The 18,495-nt window shown below is 39.6% G+C and overlaps 1 protein-coding gene across 2 annotated transcripts in view; it reads left to right on the top strand.

The window, feature by feature from the left end:
• The window catches only part of rtn1b (reticulon 1b), a 50,157-nt gene extending 31,904 nt beyond the window's left edge, over positions 1 to 18,253 (top strand). Inside the window, exons 1-7 of one of the 2 annotated variants that reach the window (XM_017455937.3) lie at positions 5,999 to 6,197; positions 13,205 to 13,412; positions 14,569 to 14,707; positions 15,924 to 15,993; positions 16,099 to 16,145; positions 16,239 to 16,297; positions 17,038 to 18,253. In XM_017455937.3, coding sequence (XP_017311426.1) covers positions 6,125 to 6,197; positions 13,205 to 13,412; positions 14,569 to 14,707; positions 15,924 to 15,993; positions 16,099 to 16,145; positions 16,239 to 16,297; positions 17,038 to 17,080 — 639 coding nt within the window. In that variant the 5' untranslated portion in view covers positions 5,999 to 6,124 and the 3' untranslated portion in view covers positions 17,081 to 18,253. Of the gene's footprint in view, positions 1 to 5,998; positions 6,198 to 13,204; positions 13,413 to 14,568; positions 14,708 to 15,923; positions 15,994 to 16,098; positions 16,146 to 16,238; positions 16,298 to 17,037 lie in introns of those variants that run through there. The other variant, XM_017455936.3, reaches the window with a different exon arrangement.
• Positions 18,254 to 18,495: the final 242 nt, after the last annotated feature.

The following is an 18,495-nucleotide window of genomic DNA, read 5'->3' as shown; positions in this document are numbered from 1 at the left end:
GGGAAAAATGAAATACAATATTAAAATGTATATGTTAATAATTTTCACCAGACAAATAAACTCCAATGTATGTATATTTCATCCACGTTAATGATATAGTAATGACATTATTATAGATATTATTAATAGAGACGTACTGATCCCACTTTTTCCTTTTTTAGATGTTAGAGTACTGGAGTATTCACAAATACCTGATACCGATTTTGTGCTGAGAGCCAAGCCAAATTTCTGGAAGTTTCTGTTGCCAGGTTATGCAAAATATTAGCATCCCAGTGGCAGCAGACTTTGAGACAAACTGTGTCCTCTGTTTACATGCAGTATCAATACATCAGTGGATCAGATTGCCCAGATAAACAGAGAGTTATTCATTCCAGTCAAACTGGAAGGTCGTTGCAACTGAAAAAGATGAAAAGCGGTTATTTTCTAATTGAAAGGCAACATTTTTATTTTAAAATCAGCTATATCCTGTGGCTCTATCACACATGACTACTTTATGTTTACAAAACACTCCTTGTTGTAAAGCTGTGCTCAAATTCATCCATCGTCCTTGTCTTTTCCTAATAATGTCTTTGAAATAGCATATCATTTTTGCACCATGGACAAAATGGTTGCAAGTCTTTTGGCAACATTTTGGCTGTGACCTGTGTTTTTTTTTTGTTGTTGTTGTTTTTAATTGTTGTTCAAGACTGTACAGCATTCATTTTTGCTCTGCAGGGAAATTATGCATAGAGTTTATATAACTATTTTGCACTGCACTGTAATGTATATTGGGTAGTTTCATGCTCTCACAGCCTACTGAACCTCTTCATCTGCCAATAATCATAAATAAATTTAAAACAAACTGATCACATGGAGTAGGGAAGGGCGATATTGACGTAAAACTATATCATGATATTTTCTGGTATGTATTGCGATAACAATATCAGTGACGATATAAATATAGTCCCATGCACCACTGTTTTTAGCTACAAGTGATATCTATGATCTTGAGTGCCTCAGAAACACAAACATTGATCTAAAAATACAGCTGATTTTCTGTAACCAAACCAGTTCCATTTAGCGATAAACTCCTCCTCAGCTTCACGTCCACCTTCGGGAATACTAGTTTTCGCTCTTCACGTGAGCTGCGAATGGGTCGCACACCGTCGTACACAGAAATACGTCATCAACTAGGCTTTATCGTAATTATTGTGGTGAGAACTTCTACCGGTATATCGCAAACGCTAAGATATCACCCATCCCTAGCATGAAGGCATGATCTGCTTGTCCTGGATGTCAGGGTTAGTGAATTGTCCATTCCTGGTGTTCAATTGAATGATATTTATAACTTTTGGTGTTTAGTGCATCCGGCTAGTGCTGACTACAGAGAGAGCTGACTTGGCTGGATGGCTCTGGGAAGCAGGCTATCATTCAGAGAGCTGAACTGCAGATAAAGCTATGATCAGTGAACTAAAGACAGAAACTGTTACCTTCCATAGAGAGTAAATAAAAGGTTGTTATTGTTAATCAACATACGTAATCTTCAAAAGTCATTTTTCACACAAAAGTGCTAGGAATCTCCCACATATATGATTTTTTTTTTTGGCCTGACTGACATAAATTCTTCAAATTGTTTTTGCACTAAGGATTCATATTATCGTATTGATTTTATATGAAATCTCTATTTAAGAGTGACCATGTACAGGTCCTTTTATTGCCTTCCATTAACTTGCCAGCTTCCTTTGAATGATGCTGTAGGGTATAGCAGTTCGTACTCCAAAAATGCACAGTCATGGATGAGAAGCTTGAAGCTAATTTTATTAGGATTTTACTTTCAATCTAATAAGTCTCAAATTCCGAAGAGTATCAATATTAAAAGGTCTAATGTCAGTCATGCTTCACACCTACATATAACCCATTCACACATGATCTCATTTTGTCCTTTGGTCTATAGCAGAACACTTCCTTTTCCTAATCTTCCTTTTCTGGACACATTTTGTAGTCATAGGAAAGACGTATCTAGTAACTGATTGTGATATATCCTTTGCATCATTGTATATTGTCCTAGATACAGGGTGTGGTGCAGCAGGCAAGAGCTGGACTGTACATGCTGCCCTGCTCACTAGAAGTCTCTAGAAGCCCGAGACAACCCTGAGGATGATTGTATTTCCCAGTTTCAGCCAGCAGAGTGCTCAGTGCTTAAGCAGTACAGTTTTGCCTGAATCTCAAAGTTCCAGCCCGTAATTGATATCACACCAAGCGAATACATTTTTCTATTTTTCTCCCAAACAGAGTTTATTAGACTGCTAGTCAGTGACCTAGTGAAGCAGTATCAGGATGTATTTATTGTTCGAGATTTCAAAGCACCTCTGTAAGTCACCCTGGATAAGGGTGTCTGCCAAATGCCGTAAATTTAAAGGAGTCGTATTATGCTTTTTAATGTTTTCCTTAGGGATGGTCGATATGGACTTAAAACTATATCACGATATTTCCTGGTATCTATTGTGATAACGATATCAGTGAGGATATAAATAGAGTACCATGCACCACAGTTTCAGATTGTAGAGGTAGCTTCTTGTTTAGCGATAAACTCCTCCTCAGCTTCACATCTGATTTCGACCATACTTGTTTTCGCTCTGCACGTGAGCTGCGAATGGGTCGCAAACCGTCGCACACAGAAATACGTCATCGACTAGGCGTTATCTTATTATCACGGGAAGATTAATTGTTGCTATGCGGAAAATTTCTACCGGTATATTGCAAACGATCAGATATCGCCCATCCCTAGTTTTCCTTCTCCTGTAGTGTGTAATATATGTGCATATGTCTGTGCATGTATAAGATCTGCTAAAAAAAAGTTAAAAAGCTCATAGTCTCCCCCAAAGAGATTTATTTTATCTAACAAAGAACACTGCTCCAGACCTGACCAAAACGCCTCGATCGAAGTCCAGATATTACTTCCGCAAACGTCTACGTCACTTTGTGAAATATTAGCATAATCCCGCCCAAAAGCGGGTACACAGCAGGCTACACACAAAGGCTACTCCTGAAAAGTGGGGCGATTCTCAGGTTGCTCGGACAATCTTGCGCTTCTCAATCAGAACCTGTACGTGTTTTTGAGTATTCAGTCACACATCTGCTATTGACTGTTTAAATGTGGAGTTTTATGTTGTGGCTCAGTTGTAGACCTCTGCTAACGTGCTAGCTAAAGTTTGCTAAGTTGCCTCGGTTTTGTAATTGTTTGTTTGTATGTTGGTGGTCTGACAATGACGTTAATTGTAGCTGCTGTTGGGATTGTATCTTGAAACGGTTTATAACAATCAAATCACAAGGATCCTAGCCTTCCAAAAATTTATCGCATGAGTACCCATTTACCCACAGAAACTTTGTACAAAGCATAGTTCTGCACTTAACAACCTGACAGCCCGCCGTCGGAATTTACATCGCATCTGAAAGGTAAGAGAGTTACAAAATAAAAACATTGTGAAACACTGTGAAACGTTCTGCTCAAGTCGTGTTTGCAAAGTTGGTTCCACTTGATCATCCGCATTAACTAAATCTGACCCGGGCTCGAACTGATGCGGTAAAACCGACGACATGTTGCTTAGGCGCTTAGAAGCCTTGGAGGATGAAGCTAACCCAAGGGGCGTTACATTTCCGTCACACGCTTGAGATTTTTGGCCAATCATAATGCAACTGGTCAGCTGGCCAATCAGAGCACTCTGGGCTTTTCGAAAGGCGGGGTTTTGCAGAAATCAGAGCTAAAACTGAGTGTTTCAGACAGCCTGAAAATAGAGGTACTGCAATAATGTACAGTATGTGACAAATAATGCGTTTTTTAAACATTAAAACATGTTAACTTATTCTATTACACCCAATGAACAAAATAATGAACTTAAAAATGTTTCAAAAGCAAAATATGACCTCTTTAAATGTACCTTAACATGATGTCGTTCCCTCATAGAGATGGATCTGAATATTAGTGTTAAGAGAGAGATGTGAGAACAGTAGAGTGGCAAAATACCGGACACAGTAAGAGTTGCTATTCTGACTGGGGGAAAAAATAAAAAGTGAATCTTTAACAGAGCATAAACTGTTAAAGCCATAAACCTGTTGTGCAGGAACGGTCTCACTGTTTTCAAATTACTGTCGTTTTTGTACCTTTCCTTTTCGTTTCTCTTTCTAATAAATCAGCGTATTATTTAATATTTCTTAACGAAATACTTTTAGCGTAAGAAGAATCATTCATCATGTGTTTCCATATTACAAACCTTAACAACAACTCTCTAACGTGTGTTTGCGAAAGCCGCAAATGAAGCTGTGGATTTAAAATACTGAAAATAAAAAGTCAAGTTGTCCAGACTTGGTTGCCTTCAGCATACAAAATGAATTAATACAGTCACATACTTGTCATGAAAAAGTGGACTGTTTTTCGAACGTGTTTGAATGAAATATTCTTGGTTAGCAAGTTGTTTTTTTCTTGTACACTTTTTGGATGTGTAAATTGATGTCACTGTAGATCCATTACATATCAGGATGTGTTTTAAATAGTTTTAAAATCCTGGATTTTGAATATGTTAGTTGTATGTTGAATATGTTAATCATTCCATCTTTGCTTTACTCCTGTTCTATCTGGCTGAGAACTAGAGGCCTGAGAGTTTTATTATCAATACACACTTTTTAAAACAGTTTCATTGGGTTTTTGTGAATGATTACAACACAAGCACACAATCGATTCATTTATTTTATCCCGTAATATCCTTTTAGTTGCAATATCCTATGAATCTGTATTAAATGTACACAGTTGTTATTTACATGGTTCTGGTTTTATCAAAGGCAAAAAAGAAATAAATCATTAGTTGGTAATCATACTGACTTGCGCAAATGTAGTGTTAAAATATGATAGCTCAAACATTTCCAGTTACAGGTGTACAGGCAGAGAGCCAGAGCTCCATTACAGTCTGCCATCTCACTATGTGAATATTAAAAGGCATCAGGTTTTCAGTTATTCTTTACTCTCTATGTAGAACTATTTAAAAATCAGGCATTTTGTATATTAAGTGAACCGGTTAAGATACTGCACTAGTTTCAGTAAGTGCAGTACAGTCTTCCTGAGAGGATAAATTGCTTAGCAGCTGTGATGTGACTTCATTTCTATCATTACCTTTAACTATAACATGAAATGGTCATGTTCATGACATCAGCATCATGACGAAGCACAACATTTTGTACTCTGAGATCGTTCCCAGTTAGATTTTGACCTTGTCATGGTATAGCTGTAATCCAACAAATCTATGAACAAATGAACGCAGGCACAGCTTTAATTGCGGCACAGCGGTTTGTTTTACGATATTGCCAGGCATATCACAATGTGTAGGAATGTGATCTCAATATGATATTTATCATATATTATATGATATATGATATATATTGTGCAGCCCTGCTATATGTTTGTCCTCCTATGCTCTTTAAAAACAGCTGGAAGCTAACAGAGAATGCTGAGTCATTCAGCAGATCCTGTACGAAGTCACATTATACTTACACATTCACTCACACACACACACACACACACAAACACACGTACTAATCCCTTTAATATTTTGGATTCTTGGTAGCAATAAAAAATTTAAAAAAATAGATTAGAGCCGTGATCAGATAGAATGTATACTTGAGACTGTTTTAGCACTTGTTGAATTTTATTTATTTCCTCATCCTTATTAAATAGCTCTGCTCTTTATTCCAAAATCTTCCAAATTAATCATAATTAAGCGTCGATTATTGCCGTATATTAGACTGGCTTTAGTTATATTATGTTCTTTGACAAAACACTTATTTTTTATCTGTTTTCTTCCTCTTATATTTGTGCATCCTCCTTCTCATCTCCACTAGTCGGCAGCGTTTACACAAGCCACCAGTGTACCCCCTCCAACACACACACACACACACACACACCTCCTCCCTTTGCTCTGTATCTCCTCCCCTTGTGGCTCATTCATGCACTGGTGTGGGGTGGGGAAAGTGAGAGAGAGAGAGTGATAAAGAGAGAGAGAGAGAGAGAGAGAGCGCGGTGCAGCAGAGCAGGATCAGAGGCACAGCAGCGTGTTAGCGTGTTAGCAGTAGCCGAGCGTCACTCCTTCCCCTCAGCATGCAGAGCAGCACCACGGCAGCCGCAGACTCCACCAAGATGGAGGGATTCTGGAGCAACTGGAAGTGCCAGGGTATTGTTTGTGTGCATGTGCATGTATGTGAGATGGTTTGGGGTGTCTAGAGAGAGAGACGGAGGATGAGGATGCATGCGCACGTCTTGATTGGCTGATTAAACAAAGAGGAGAGACGAGCGCAGTCGCAGCACGGCTTGATGACCAAGGTTGTGCAGATAGACAGGTTTAGACTAGAGGATATGGTATGGGCTGTAGTGTCTCCTCATTTATGGGTCTCGTCTGCGTCAAGGCAGCCGCCATGATGGGGGGTCTGAGACAGTCGGACACGCCTTTCCTCACCCCCCCCAATTCCCCCCCTGCCTTTCACCTCATCCTCGCTTTTTCTGTGCATCCTTTCATCACACACAGCATGAAGCTATCCGAATGAACGAATTTTTCACCCGCATAATGATCCTGCTATGTGTGAGTGCGGGGTTGTGCTCCTCCTGCTTTGTGTCTGGCTGTCTGTAAGGTTTAACATCAATGCCGACTGTGTGCTCGTGGGAAGTTGGGGTGTGGCTACCTATAGCAGGCCAACTCCATTTGCACACAGCTCCAGGTCACCATCAGCACATTTTTGCCATCCTTTTTTGTGCCATAGAAAGCTAGTGGTCTGTGCCAGACATGTTTATTAGCATGTGTACTCTCCCTGTTTTGAGACAGGGATGTAACTGCTGCTCCGTGTGTCCTAGAATATTCTATGGAAGAGGTCCTGTGGTAGAAGTACTATAACTGGCTAGTTTTTGTGCCTTGGTGGGCTTTTAGTTCTTCATTGGCAATACACTGGCAAACATGTGTATGTGAAGTGTGGGCCTCTGCAGTACCCTAAAGATTATCTACATATTCCTAAATCTCAAAGCTGAATGTATGTGATCGGTGAGGTTTCATGTGCCTCATATCAAATGAGTTCATAATCTATAAACGTCAGCGTTTATAGTCAAAGCACAGATTTTAAATAATGCCCTGTTTGGCTGGATTTGATCATTTAATAGGACATACAGATTAATGCTATGGCTTTTGCCAGTCGCTTCTCTTCGTCATTAGTATTCCCCCTCTGTATATGTTTACACGAGTGAAATGTATAACCCCATAAGTGCTTCACCTCGGACACGCCACCTCCATATTTGTACTTCTCCCATTTGTGGTTCCATCTCCTGTATTTATTATTATTTTTTACTTGTAGGGTAATTCGGTATGAACACATACAGGCCTGCTATCACAAGGGCTTTTTTGTATGTGAGACCTTGTTGATTCACTTTGAACAGGAATCTTAAAAAAATAATAATAGATACTATCTTGTAGAAGAAGCAGAATTTTTCCATGTGTTTAAAATAGAGTGGCGTAGTCTTGTGTAGCGGCATGATGGCATTGTCCTTTCTGTATTGATTTTGTGCTTCAGGAAGACAAACCTCAGCAGTGCTGGCTCTTAGATCAGCGTTTTCTGCCTTGAGGAAGGCTTTCCAGAAAAACCTGGGGTGTGAGAAGCCATCTTGGCTGTGTCACAAACCAGGCCATTCTGATGATAGCTGGCACAAGAGGTGTCTGTTCATGACTCATGAAACAAAATGACTAATATAGACTACCCGAATATAGTCTAAATCAGTCTATAGAGTTCTGTGAAAAGCATCATGGGTTTTTTTTTGTTTTCGGTTGGTTTTTTTAGCTTTCAGCAGGAAGTTCCAATCAGAAGAAGGCAGCATTAAGGTTAGATGAGTCCAAAAAAGAAGATCAGATGAGACAAACAGCAAGCGATCCCACCACCATGAGCAGAGTGACACCAGGCCCTCCATATCAGTGTGTTGCAGCAGACTCTGCCTTTGATAAATCCACCCAATTTAGTTAAATGTAGATCTCCATCGGGAATAGGTAACCTAGAATTTACACAGAGGATCCCTCTGATTGGTAGTTTTATTCTGAAACACTCACACCAGCTCTACTGGTTGTCTGCATGCACACCAAACTGCAATGCCAATTGAAAAAGACCTTTATAGCGGCAACACTTATCATAACGCCACAGTCATCATTATGCTCAGCACCAGTGAGCTCATGGGTCAGTGATGATACTATTTTGAGAAGGTTCCTATTTTAGCACTGCAGATGTTTAGCCATAATATCATTGTTTCTTGTGATTAGATCATAACGATAATCATTAATAAAGGTCTTAGGCTCATTCCAAAGATTATATCCTGGCACAAGGCACAAATTCAAAAAGAGTGTTGCCTAGCAATCATGCACTGCGATAATTCACAATATTATTATTACATAATACGTTCAGTAAATACCATGCTGATTTATAAGGCTGCAGTGTGACCTCATCTGTCTGGCTGCAGGCTCTGGATGAAGAATCGACTGTTTTTTATTATTATTATTATTTTAGTATTATTATTTTTGGACAGAATTTTGTATTTTAGCATGCTGTAGTAGTCTTAAATTTATCTGGCCCTCTGTATGCAGTCCCACAGAAGGCACTAAGCTCAAACCCCATGTGTGGCTGGAATAGTGATTAAACTGGGCCTTTAATTACAGGTGAAATGATCAACCTTGCTTCAAAAAGGTATTTGGTTGCAGGATCAGGACCTTTTAAAAAGTGTGGGAAACGGTATATATGTATATATGTTCCTACAAGATGCTAAAAGATCACAAAATGTTACATAATCTGATGACCACGTTCTGTAGAACATGTTACCGGTGATCACATAATGACTTCATCATACTTTATCGTAACCCAGAGGTTCTCAACCTTTTGTAACTAAAGCCCCCACAGGCCTCCCCTATCATATGGCACGCCCCCCCCTCCCCCATATTGGAGGAGACCAGGTGTAATGATGATCTATTCTATATAAAATCTATCTATATATAACTTAATGTATAATCTGTTTTTGATAGATAGATAGATAGATAGATGTTTTACATGTAAAACATGTTGCCATACATTCGTCTTGCATTCTAAAAACATTCGCATAAGAATGATGTAAATGGGGCGGAAGGGCACGTCTCGTTATCCATGACACTGTTAAATCTCCGGCTCTCAGCCCCTCACTGAACAGCGCAGATGCAGAGAGAGGTGAGAGTGTAGCGGGAAAGTAAGACCTCACGCTTGCAGGACAGTACTGGTGATATTTGGAAAGTTAATAAGGTTTGTCCAAAAAGTCGCTAGAATTGTCGCTAGGCACTTTTTTTTTTGACAAAAAAAGTCGCTAAAAGGGATCTGAAAAGTCGCTAAGTCGGCAACACTGGTCTGCACTGACTGCTAGATAAAAGGCAGACTAAACTCCGCCTCTCCCAAGCAAAAAGAAAATACAGAGGGAGAGGGAATGCGGGGTTTTTCATTTATGCACATTCTATTTGAAAAGCAATAAAATACACCGAATACTCAAATGATGCCCTATCTGTTTTTTTCTTGAAAACAATTTGCGCCCCCCCTTCCAATCTCTCTTCCAATTTTCCAGTTAACGTGCATGAAATCTAATCATAGTGCCTTTAATTTAGAGATCCATAAACCATTGTGATTTTTTTTTGCATGCATTCTTTTGTGTTACGACTGAAGGAGAATGCAGGACAGAATTTCTTACTGCATCAGAGGTGTGGTGTGTCCTGTTGACATACTCCCAACTGTAACTGGATTTGAATTACTCTGTGAAACATTATACTTATTTGACTTGGTTAATCCATCGATTTGGTATTACAGCTTGTGGCATGTTGCTCTGGACTGTCGGCTAAGCCGTGTTGTTGGTTGACTTTTCCTCTCAGTACCTCAATCCCCTTGCCAAGGCTTTTGTCATTCAAATCTGTTGTGTGTAATTAAATTAGTCATCTGGTGAGGTCTCTGGTACTCGGCCGAAAGGGTTTGTGTTTCCCTTTTGCTGGGAGACACGTTGGATTGGTCGGCTTCTATAAAGAGAAATAATATGTTCGGTGTTTCCACCTCATAGTGCAAAACAGATGGCAGTGTCGATGTAAATGGATTGATTTTGCACCAGCAATGAGATTTCCTAAGCGTGAATCTCAGTTCTAGTAAGGCCTTTGAGTGTACAAAATAGTACAACCGAAGTGCAGGTAAAACATCTGTGATGCCTGTTTCAGCCAGCTGAAAGGAAAATATTATATATTATATATTGTGACCCAGTATCAGAAAAGCTTACCATGGTATATTTGGTGTAGATACTTACCACACGTTCATGCTTCTGATGCCAGCAGCAAGTAAATATAATTTATGAACCAAACACACTCTTATTTTGCATCCATTATGTATTTCACCAGTTTTTCAAAGCGTCACATTGCTTGTAATCTGTGTTATGGTCGTGTTTTCTCATCCGAGTCTCGTTGAGATCTGACCTTGCCCAGGCTATCTAGAACATTTAGCACAAACAAAACCTCATTGTTTCCACCCACTACTTTGATCTTGAACTCATTTACTCAATTACTTTGAATATCTTTCTGATTGCCCACTAACAGCATGCACAGTTTCTCATACTGTGCATTCTTGTTGGGAGCGCACACACTCGTTACTTGGTATTTTAGTAATTTGGGGTCTTTATTCATATGAAAAGTTGGTTGAGGTTAGGGATAATGGTGTGATTAGCAGTCGTACCTTTTCCAATGACTTTATTTGTATGAAATCCAGCTAAATCTGACATTAATGGCAAAGGTTGGAAATCCAGAGCTGTCAGATGCTGGGTACACATAGACAAGTGTGAAGTATAGTCTACTAGACATGATTGGAACAACACAGCCATAGGGTTGATAGACTGACTGGTACTATAGTCTGGGAACAGTGTAGACAGGGAGGATGGGCAGACAGTTACTGCCTCAAATCATTTCAAAGAGGAGGAGTGCTGAATTCTGAAATAAGATGGTGTGCCTGGATGAATATCGCTTCTACATTAACTACACATTAACTGACTTTTCAGGAATGTGTGTGTGATTAATTTGTTATTAAGATGTGAATCTGACATACCGAAGCTGTTTTTTTTTTTTGAAAGCTGATATGTGGTGATTTAATAAAGCATCTCGAGGAATTCTTTATTGGCTGTTAGAGCAGAGAGGCAATAAACACGAAGAGAGATTGCTGCATGTCGGTTTCATCCTAAAAGTCGCTCTGGGTTTGCTCAGTGAATTATTCAGTAACAGTTATACAGGTTTTTGTGGCATGTGTACTTAGTATGTGTTCTATATTGTAGTGATTATGTTTTGTTACCTTGAAAATGGTCTGCCTTTAGGTCTTTCTTTTAGCACCTTCACCAGGATACATGCCAGTGGTTTCCACGTTTGCTTCAGCTCCATGGATATTTATCGCTCAGGATTAGCTTCATTGCATGTTTCTTCTTGTTTTTACAGTTGTTACGGTGGCGTAACACAGCTCTAATGATGAAAGTGTGTCTGACTGACAGCTAAATTAGTGATAGCACTAGCAGGTTAGCTTGTTCTGCAATGTTAGTGAATCCCCCCCCCCCCCCCCCCATCATCCCAGTTCTTGCCTGTGCTTTCCTTTCCTGCTTAATCCTTTCCCTCCCCTCTCACCTCATCAGTGCCTCGTTACTCTGTCTGCCAGGCCTGTCATCTCTGTTTTACTAAGAGAGAGGGAGGCTGGGATTGCCGGGGAATGATGGAACATGGTTACTATGGAAACTGCATCAGTGCTCACTCCATTGCACCCATCTCTGTTTCCGTGGCGACCGAGCACCATTCGGAGGAGACGCATTTTTACCATGCAGGCTTTAATTGGAAACCGTGCAAAATCTGGGAAATGATGTGTGTCAGGGAGTGAGAATGCACGTGTATGTGTGTGTTTATGTGAGTCCATGGGCGTCAACATTGTTTGTGCCATGGGGGGAAAAAAAACCCCGCATGCTTTAGTGATTGCAGGCTTTTCACTATGCGTGCATGCTTAATTGAGATTGATTTATACATTTTATTGAAAGGCTGTATATTAATATCTGATATAAACTGCTCTGTATAAATTACCTGGGTGTTTAGAGAGCAGCCAGCACCTGTTTATCGCGTAGTGTGGTCTTAACCACACCCTACCGCTACACACACACACACACACACACACACACACACACACACACAAAGGACCCCAGTGAGCATGTGCAAAACCTGTGCAGAGATTTCTGGAGCATCAGCTGCTAGCATAGCATGGCTCAAAATAATGCTCCAGTTTTTACAGCTTGCTAGCAGAGACGGCATATAAAAATGATAAAATATGTAAAAGAGAGAGAGAGAGCGCTTATGGGTGGTAGATTAGAATATACATATATATATATATATATATATATATATATAGAGAGAGAGAGAGAGAGAGAGAGAGAGCTTATGGATGGTAGATTACTATATATATATATAGAGAGAGAGAGAGAGAGAGATTTGAAAGGGTGCTATTTTGACTGTTGACTAGTTAATAATATCTCATAGGGCTGTATAATGAAATGTGAATTAAAGGAAAGGGGAGGAGATTGCTACAGGAAGGGGGTGGGGCTACAATTCATTGACATGCTAATATATTTTAATGCCTTCACATATGGGAGTCTGTTTATTTTTGCTGTGAGTCAGGTTGGAGTCTTTCCCACCATATTGTTGGCAATCTTGCTTTTTTTCTATATATATAAATAATTACTCATCCCTATCGTGATTTAGAAAGCTTGGATAATGATAAGCATTTTTCCTACAAGCAGATATGACCCATAGAACCCAGGACTGCATCACATATGTGATCATGTTAGCTGACAGTGCTGAGCATCTGGTTCGGGTCGGTTGCCATGACCACCGTGCTGCCTTTTGACTAGAAATGGAAGGATGAGAGGTGTGTGCAGGAGCAGGAGGGATAAAATGAAAGAAAGTTGGAGAAGGGTGACAACAACAACAACAACAAAAAAAAAAAAACAATGTTAGCCAATGACTGATTTTGTCATACATGTACTGTGATGCTATGTTAAGGTCCGTTCTGTCTGAAAGATTAGCGGTTTACTCAAGATCATAACTTGTTTACTTTCTCTCATTCTCTCACGCTCTGTCTCACCGTATAGCGATGGAGCTGTTGTACTGGCGTGATGTGAAGCAGACTGGCCTGGTGTTTAGCAGTGTACTGCTGCTGCTCTTCTCTCTGACTCAGTTCAGCGTGGTCAGTGTGGTGGCCTACTTAGCCCTGGCCGCTCTCTCCGCCACCATCAGTTTCAGAGTCTACAAGTCCGTCCTCCAGGCAGTGCAGAAGACCGACGAAGGACACCCCTTTAAGTAAGACTTCTTCAGTGTATGCGTCTCTGTGTATATTAGCTGCATTATTCGAAAAATCTTTTCACGTCATATTTAATGGAGCCGAATTGAAAAGATACAGTTTACCAAAATAGTTATTTCATCACCAGGGTCCTAAAATACTCTAAACAATCTCAAACGACTATATGTATTGTCATAATTGTTAGTTTAGTGCATTTCACAATGGATCCAATGATACTAATTATTACAATGGTACCATTTATTATCTGCATTTTTTTTGCTGAATATTAATATAGTTTATCTAAAGGTCTCCAGATGCAAAGTACCCGACCTGAGGAGAACCACCTCGCTTCAATAATTTAAAAACTCTCCTAATTATTAAAACAAGGATCTGATAGCACGGCCTCCAGTGTTTGTAAAGCATAAGCTCATTGGCTGAGCACAATTCTGCTGTGATTGGTCAGGGTAAAGTTAGCATTAGCGAAAATTAGACTGATTCATATCCAATAAAAAAACAACGCAATTGCGTGAGAGATCGACAAACGGATACAGGTGTTTCAAACACGTGGCACTCCATGTGTAAAGGCACATGGAGCAATCCACAAATAAATGTAGCTAATGGTACCAATAAATGTTAACCGAGCAAGGTTGTGCACGCTATACACACTTTTAAATCCATAACTTGATGGTGGAAAAACTACCTTATTTAATTTATTTGGTTATCTGAAACATTTTCTCCCTAATTTGGCCTTGGCAAATACAATAACTACCAACCGTGGAGAGTGAAGTCTAACACATGCTTCATCCGAGACACATGAAGCCAGCCAAGCACATCTTTTCAAACTGCTGCTTGTCCTGGGTCACAGGGCAGCATAAGACATATGGAAGAAAGCTCTATCCACCTTCTTGCACATACATGAGCTCACAGATGCCAATGGTTGGATAGTGGCTCTGTGATTGATAGAGGAGAGTGAGTATACCATCCTACCCACCCAGAAAGCATGGCCAGTTTTGCTCTCTTGGACTCCCAGCCACGGGTGGGATTTGATTTGATGTCGCGTTCGTCGGATGATTACTTGTCACATCCCTCAGGAACCGTTATATCTTATTTTTGTTGCAACACACAGCAACGTGTGTGTTTCCTTTAGAGACTGAGCGCTTATGCATTGGTGTGCAGGTCATATCTGGAGATCGAGATGTCCCTGTCAAATGATCAGATGCAGAAGTATGCCGAGAACACCCAGAACTACATCAACAACACTCTGAAGGAGCTACGCAGGCTCTTCCTAGTGCAGGACCTGGTGGATTCACTAAAGGTATAATAATAATAATCATAATAATAATCCTACTAATAATAAATCATGTGTGTTGATTTATAAACAAAGTATAAACTACGTCTTTCTCCAAGCCAGAACTCACATGAAACCTTTCCTATAATCCATATTCTATTACACATAATGGCATACACATTATAAACATGTACCAACATAATTATAACATAACAGCCATTGTACATATTTTTGTACAAAATAAACTGTACAAGCTTTTTTCATTTTTATAAGGTGAATAAGAGTTGAGAGAGGAATATTTTCAGCGATAAAGCGTTTTAAAATGTTGGGTATAATACATTTACATTGACATTTATTCATTTCGCAGATGCTTTTATCCAAAGTGACTTACAAATGAGGGAATGTCAAGCGGAGAACAATACAAGTAGTTCTACCACACAAGATCTATTAATTGAGTTCTCGAGAAGCAAAGAGCCAGAGTAGGTTTCTTTTATTTATTTATTTTAGGATAATGTGGGGGTTGGCGTTTTAGGGGTTGGTTAGGTGTTCACGGAAGAGGTGGGTCTTTAGCTGTTTTTCGAAGATGGTGACAGATCCTGCGGTCCGGATTGAGGTTGGAAGTTCATTCCACCACTGAGGGACAATTAGTGTGTAGGTTCTGGAAAGGGCCATTGAGTCACGCTGAGTAGACACTACTAAGCGTGGGTCATTAATCGATCGCAGATTGCGTGAGGGAACGTAAGCCTTCAGCTGAGTGTTGAGGTAGGGCGGTGTTCCAGACAAGATCTTGTACGTGAGCATCAAGGCCTTGAATTTGATACGGGCGGCTACAGGAAGCCAGTGGAGAGAGATGAAGAGGGGTGTGACATGGGTCCTTTTGGGCTCTGGTTGAAGACGAGACGTGCTGCTGCATTCTGATTCAATGATGCAGAATGATCCTCTGTGGGTTTATTCGTTTTTTCCATAACATGCACACTGATATTGCACCGGCTTGCTCAGTAGGATAAATCCACACACTCTAAATCAGTATCCTGTGTTTACATGTTTCTGTAAAGCTGCTTTGAGACAATGTCCATTGTAAAAAGTGCTATAGAAATAAAATCGAATTGAATTGAATTGATATCATGTGCTCATTGAAATCATCTCCACAACAGTCTGTTCTACTGTATATGCATGAGCAGCAGGATAAAGTGCTCTGAGATGGTTACACACACTCGCTAACATTAATCTTACGTTTGCTCAGTTCGCAGTGGTCATGTGGCTGCTGACCTACGTGGGAGCGCTCTTCAATGGCCTCACTCTCCTCATCATGGGTGAGAACTCCTTTTATTACAATTCCCTTCATCAAAAGCCAACATTACTTTTTTTCAATTTAGTTACAGTGGATCTAACCGGACTCTTTCAATCCTGTCCCGTAGCTGTGGTGTCCATGTTTACCATGCCTGTGGTGTATGAGAAATACCAGGTTTGTATTGCACATACGTCGTTCTTATTGTGCTTCGAATTATTCTCATCTAAAGATCATCCTCATCACATCTGTCTCTCTCTTTTGTCTCAGGCACAGATCGACCAGTATGTGGGACTCATAAGGACTCAAGTAAACACGGTGGTGGGGAAGTAAGTCCTAACGTCCCTTTACACCATTGGTCCTCATTGCCATTTTCCAAAATTACTCGTGTATCAATGCCAAGGCAGCTCAATTTAACTTTGTCATCCAATCGGTATACACGGACGCAACAGCATACAGAGTGTCCTCCACTAATATTGGCACCCTTGGTAAATGTCAGCAAAGAAGGCTGTGAAAAATTGTCTTTATCGTTTAACCTTTTGACCTTTTGTTCAATAAATTCACAAAAATACTCTGCTGTCATAGATATTAAACAATTGCAAACACAGCACAGGTTCATCCAAAAAAAAAAATATTATATACACTTTGAAAATCTGGGATATTTATTTATTTATTTATTTATTCATTCATTTAAAACTGGTTTTAGGAATTTGACAATTCTAAAACAATTAAGGAAAATCATCATCTTGACTATTCAGTATCCAAGATGTTACACAATTTCTAGGTCACTATTTAAATGGAAGCAAATTTGTGATATTGACCACATTGACATGTGCATGTATAGAACATGGGATCTCAAATATTTGCAAGTAGACTTTTTTGTTTCTTTTAAATACAGTAATCTTGTGAAGAAAGCATTCAAACAGTGACATATTTGACATACATTTACAACAGGCTCCGTACACCAGAGCACATAAAGTACAAATAGAATGACAAGTGTAAGACAAGAGAAATGAACAAAACTACAGGTCCAGTCACCTGACAAGAGTATGTGTGTTTGCCTCTACAGGATCCAGGAGAAGATTCCAGGCGCGAAGCGAAAGGCTGAGTAAACAGCACAGAGCCACTGGAGAATACAAGGAGGCCATGACCAGGCTTTCCCTTATTATAGGGAGAGCTTCTCATTAGTTCATGGGTTTCCTCACTCACACGCACCCACACACACACACACACTAATAAAGACATACACATACATACATACATACATGTACAGATACACATGCACATGTACGAGTTACTGGAGCATAGTTCTACTTTGTGCGCACTGTGTTGTTTAGAGCAGCAGCCGAGCCGTTCAGAGAAGTCCCACCCGTGCCCAATAACCACAGAGAGAGAAAAAAATGAAAAATGTGCCGTCACTCAAGCACTAAGCTCTAGTAAATTTAAAAAAAAAAAAAAACAGTGACATATGAAAGAGTTGTAACAAAAACAACAACAAAAAAAATCTGTGTTTTTGTGTTGCTTATTAAGTGCATGAAGTCAAGAGTCTTAAGTGCTGATGCGTTTCTTCTTTTCTTCTGGTTTCCTGTGCTCTGGGCTTTCTCAGCGGCGCTGAAGACGTTTCTCTGTAGTGTGTGAACGATGTCTTCAGCTTTAGTGCTCTCCTGTGATAGTCTCTTCTTCCTATTATTACTTTTTTTCAGGGGGGAAAAAAAGTCCAAAAGCAGCTTTTTTTGTCTGTGGCACTGGGTGGGTCTTCTCTTCTCTCACTATACCTGGAAACATATACACTTAAATATTACTCAGCTAGACGCGTGGACATGCCAAGGTTTACCTTCTTTGTGTGGCAAAACAGCCAATATTTAGCAGTGTTCTGATTAGGTATGGTAAACTAACTTGTAGTGTTTTTTTTATATATATATATATATATATTTATATATATGTATATGTATATATATATATATATATATATATATATATATATATATATATATATATATATATATATATGTATATATATATATATATATATATATATATAATTTGTTACAGGAACTACAGAGATTCATGTTTTTAGGTACTGTTGTCAAACTTCTTTTAAGTGAAATGCAAACAAACGAAAGAGACGGAGGAGGAGGAAGCTTAAAGCAAGAGAATGCCAGCTTTGTGATTGTGTCCATCTTTGTACTATGTCGAGTGTAGTTCTTCTTAGCCATGGACTCTTAACTATTTGCACTTAAAATGTACTCACTGCTGAATGCGAAAAATAAATGTTCTTAAATGTATGCTGTCCAAAATCTTCTTTTTTTTTAACTCCTTTGGCACACAGATTATTTGTGATTCCATTGTGACATCATCCATCCATGCCGTCATCTTCTGTACCGCTTATCCTACACAGGGTCCGGGGGGCTGGACCTGGAACTTGTCCCAGGGACAATGCAGGGGACACCCTGGACAGGGTGCCAAACCATCACAGGGCACAATCACACACACACATTCACACACTGCAGACAATTTGGACACGCCA

This window comes from Ictalurus punctatus, chromosome 25 (genome assembly GCF_001660625.3).
Source record: "Ictalurus punctatus breed USDA103 chromosome 25, Coco_2.0, whole genome shotgun sequence".
NCBI lineage: Eukaryota > Metazoa > Chordata > Actinopteri > Siluriformes > Ictaluridae > Ictalurus > Ictalurus punctatus.
This window is presented reverse-complemented; position numbering and strand designations above follow the sequence as displayed.